We start from the raw sequence: 4,832 nt of genomic DNA, 5'->3' as shown, positions 1-4,832 counted from the left end.
TTTTTATCTTTATGAATTTTCTAGAATTTTATTTTCTATAAATAAAAATTTTAGAAAGAAGGATACACAAAAATTTAACATGAAAAAATATCTACATATTGACAAGAATAACGTGGCGTCGCGGGCCGTGAATCTTTTTGGTAGGAATCTTATAACGTATCTAACGCGAGGTTTAAAAGTACTCCTATAATTTTAGGTTTTATAGTGGCATCATCAGGCGTCGAGGAAGCATTTTTTATTAAGCAAAACTGACGCCTTTGGGATTCGTACCGTAAAACAAGAAGAAAACGCTCAATAGTTTAAGAGTAACTACCAACTATAATAACGTCGTCAGTTTCACATCAACGCTTAGATTAACATTTATATATTAAGCTTGTTGTACTTAATATCTTTAATAAAACAACTTTGCTAGTTTGTTTCAATTTATAATTTTGTATTTTTTAAACATTGCTTGGGTTTGGATTCTTAGGTGAAACGCAGTATGTAATCTCAAATATAACTATATAATTTTTTTGTAAAATGAATTTCGAAATAAAAGAATTAATAAAATAATCAAATTAGAAGAATTATATTACACCATTAACTGTAGTTACTTTAAAAATTTAAAAAAAATACTAAATAAGTTTTTATTTATTACTAGCTAACGCTATCCCGTTTAAAACGGGATTATAAATACGATATATTTTTTAATTTTTCATTGTTAACGTGTCTTTAGGCTTGGGCGCATTGTTTAAAGTGCAAAATGTCTTACATTGTAAAGTAAAATTTGCCATAGAGACTATTTTGCAATTACAAAAAAATTGAAAAACCCCAATAAAAATACACAAACTTCCGTAATATCCTTTTAGCAACAATTCTATAAAAATCTCTAAGTTGTATTTAGTGCTTTTAAGTGAAAAATTAAAACAGAATTTCACACTTTGAAAAAAAGAAGGGTTAAAAAATAAAAAAATATTCAGATTCAAACTTTTTATATATATATTAATGATTGATAGCTTACGCCATCCCGTTTAAAACGGGATTACAAAAATAATGTGTGTTTTTTCTTTAAAATAAATATGACATGCCTTTGTGTATGTACTTGTTATTTTTTACTACAAATTACCTTTTTTATAAAAATTTAGAATCTGCTATAGACAACTTGACTAAGATTATCTTACCTATATAAAAGGAAGAGAGAATGCACAAAAACACCGTTCTGTGTTTAGTGAAATGAACCCCCAAATGATGCTTCTCGTTCTTAATAAAAAATACAAAGATTTTTACAAATTTTTAAAAAGAGGGGTTAAAAAATAAAAAAATATTTAGATTCAAACTTTTTATATATATTGATTTTTTGTAAGAACAGAGAAGTAGCAATTTCTTCGATTATATTATTAGTATCGTCTTTGCTGATAAGCTTGACTTTATTGACCCGAATTATTTTACTATTATGTAAACTCGAGTATCAAGATGCTCATATAAATGTCTACGTCTTGTAGATAAATTGCTATCAAGACTTGGTCTTATCATTACACGATCTCCAATTTCAAAATCAAAACAATCATATCGCCACCCAACGTTTCTTATCATTCTTTCTGCAGCTCTGTAAATAGATTTATGAGTGATAGACCTCATATTATTTATATTACTTCCGTTTTATTCATTAAGAGCTAGTATGTCCCGATAAATAAAAGGTAAATCCGGTTCTTCATCTAAAATTGGCAGTGGTTCAATTTTCGCAGCATCCCCACGGTCTAAAATTTCTAATTCATTTTCTTAAAAATTATACAATTCGTTGGCCCTCTCAAAGTTTAAAATTTCATGAATTGGTCTACAAAAAACCAGATTTGTCGGTGTCTGTGCAGTAGTTGAATGCCTAAGATCGTTGTGTGAATATGCGATTCGTTCTCTAACTTCTGTCCATCTACCCACCATACCTTTTGTACGCAAAGTAGACCCTATCATGTATTAAAGGGTTTGATTGCATCGCTCTACCCGGCCTTGAATCCGGGAACATCTTGCTCTACCCGGCCTTGAATCCGGGAACATCTTGCTCTACCCTTAACATGCCTAATATTAAATTCATTACATATATCTGATACACCGGTATTGCAAAATTCTTTACCATTGTCTGTATGAAGTATAAAAGGAGAGCCAAAGGTGCTGAACACGTTCCTAAACGTATTACTAACAGACAAGGAACCCTTTTCAAACAAAGCAGCAGTTCAGAAGTATTTATAAAATAAATCAACTATTACAAATAACCGCTTTAAACCGCTGTTTTGGTTTGAATAATATCTGAGATCAACAAGATCTGCTATATAACGTTCCCTTGAAATTGAGCTATTATAGAAGTAATTACGGGACAAGTAACCATGGTTCTCTGTGCGTGGCAGGTTGAACATTGATTAACAATAGATTGCACCAACGCATCTTTTATACCACATTTAGGTGTTTGAAGCAATAAGAAAAGCCTATCACGCCCTGCATGCCCGTTGAGATTATGTTGTAGCAATATAAATTCATCTCTAAAAATGATTTCTTCACACGTAAAAAATCTCGAAAACAATACACCCGCCTTTTTGGATCTTAATTCATTTAAAGGCGGAATTAACACAAATTTTTCTACACCATCTTTTAAAAGTATCCACCTCTGTGCTACTCTGAAGCGACGATGGTATAATTTGGGTGTCCAAGAAATTTATGATCTCTTCTCTTTCTGAGTTTGTCAATTCAATATACATAGGGGTTAAAAAAAAATTAAAAAATCTAAAATTTTCCTAAATTTTTAATGGGGAAAAGAATGGGTATTAAAATATTTTTATTTATTACAAACTTATTGGCTATTTATTAGATCGTATATTGGGACTGAAGCCATGGCGCAGTCGCTATGGCTTCCAGTTCCTATAGGCTGTGACAATTAGTATGCCTTTCTTTGTACATAAATTCTAAAAAAACATCCCTTTTTCTGCGACAATGCAGGGCTACGTATTTCTTTGATTTTTAATTTAAGTTTAGTATTGAAAGATTCCACCTTTTGGGTGTCACACCGGTTCGGGGATTTATAAAATTATACTTGTGACATCCCTTTTTGTGTTCATATAAATCAGATCTACCCAATTCTTCAAAAGAAGTCCATTAATCGAAATGAATTATACTGCCTTTAATGATTACTGAATAAATTAAAGGTAGAGATTTATCTGCTGTACGATCAGTTACAACGCAGCAGATTCAAAAAGCAGGCGTGAAAAATGTATTAACCATAACAGAGACCCAACAAGCTGATATAGATCTGCACTGATAATTTTTTACGTTATAGTTCATTTTAATTTCATCTATTTGTACTACTACTCCAAAATCTTTTTATTTTACCGGGTTGTGCACAAAATAATTATATATTCTTTCTAATAAAATCTTTCTCAACTTAATTAATACTTTTTTTAATATAAAGGATCTTTAGTATTTGGCTGCTTTAAAAGTCGTAGGCAATGTAAAAAACTTTTTCCTAAGTTTTAACTGCTGGCATTTTGAAACTCATAAACAAGGAATTTGTTTTTATAGAAAGAGATATTTGATATTTAATACATCTTGTGTTATAATTTATTATTTTATTAAACCCCAATTATGTTAAGCACTAATATGGAAGCGATACAAACAGTTGGGTTGTCAAGTGATGACTGTGGCCAGGAGGACAGAAGAGTATTAGAAGAGCTAGAGATTTTGATGTATGCTTTGGAATTAGAAATTGTTGAGGAAGAGTTCTGGAAGAATGGGATTTTTGAGAGGGCGAGCAGATCTTTAAAAATTTTTATGGTTAGAAATGTAAGTAAGGAAGAAAAAGTTGAAGATTTGAGAATGAAGTTAATAAGGAAAGTTAGAGAGGAGGAAGAAGAAAAGGAAAGAGCTATGGACTTACAAAATTTAATTGAAATGTAATTACTACTGTCAAGGAAGAAATGATGAATCATAAAAGAGAGGGTGGAGTTTCTATAAGGAGATGTTTTTACTGCGACATACCTGGACGCGTGGCTAGGAGTTGCTATTGGAGGAAAGATATAATATTAATAAAAGTGATTCTAAGTATTTTATTTATGACGGCGAAGCCGAAAGCGGTTCTGAAATTATAAAGGAAAGGGGCTATAGAAAGACCGAAAAGGGTAGAATCAAAATAAGTAAGCCAGTAATCAGTTATGAGAGTAGAGTAGGAAGCAAAAGGAAGAAGCCCAATTTAGAGGATTATACAGAAGAATTTAGAGAAGTTTTGGTTGAAGATGATAGTAAGATAAGCTATTGTAAACTAAAAAAATGTAAAATTATAACTGAGGAAGGAAAGAAGGTTTTTAAGAAGGGACAGACTGTCCCTCAGGCGTTAATTAAGGATACGGTGATACGTTTAGGAAATTTAAAAAAAAGGAATATAAGAAGATCTACATCGACTTGGAGAAATCCGGTTAGGACACTTAGAAAGCCGAATGGAAGTATCAGATTGGTAAGTAGCTTTATTGCATTAAACGATATAGTAGAAAAAGACGAATATCAATCGTCGAATATACGAGACGTAGTTAGAGCAACGCAAGGTGCAACAGTTATGACGGTGGTGGATCTTAAAGATGGATTTTATAATATTGAGATAAGAAAGCAGGATAAGTTTAAGACTGCATTTGAGTTCAATAGACAAGTGTACGAATTGAATTCAATGGTTATGGGATGTAAAAACTCGCCACAAATATTGCAGAGGATTATGGATAATATCTTTCGAGATTTTAAAGGGAAAGGGGTAGAAATTTATATGGACGACATTGTTATATACAGTAGTAATATTGAAGAATATGATCGATTTTTAGAGAAAT

The 4,832-nt window shown here is 31.4% G+C and overlaps 2 protein-coding genes across 2 annotated transcripts; one reads left to right on the top strand and one right to left on the bottom strand.

Moving 5' to 3' along the window:
- Positions 1 to 1,758: 1,758 nt before the first annotated feature.
- On the bottom strand, positions 1,759 to 1,947 carry AAJ76_1860002886 (hypothetical protein; the record flags this gene model as incomplete). Its single annotated transcript, XM_024474325.1, has 1 exon — positions 1,759 to 1,947. One exon carries the CDS (start codon positions 1,945 to 1,947, stop codon positions 1,759 to 1,761), a length of 189 nt encoding a protein of 62 aa, XP_024329631.1.
- Positions 1,948 to 4,570: 2,623 nt separating this feature from the next.
- AAJ76_186000262 (gag-pol fusion protein) lies at positions 4,571 to 4,832 on the top strand (the record flags this gene model as incomplete). The annotated part of the gene is made up of 1 exon (XM_024474324.1): positions 4,571 to 4,832. A coding segment is annotated over one exon (262 nt), but the record flags the coding sequence as incomplete, so codon positions are not given.

This window comes from Vairimorpha ceranae, assembly GCF_000988165.1.
Source record: "Vairimorpha ceranae strain PA08 1199 chromosome Unknown NODE_186, whole genome shotgun sequence".
NCBI classification, from domain to species: Eukaryota; Fungi; Microsporidia; family Nosematidae; genus Vairimorpha; species Vairimorpha ceranae.
Note: the sequence above shows the minus strand (reverse complement) of the source record. Positions and strands in the feature narration are given on the sequence as shown.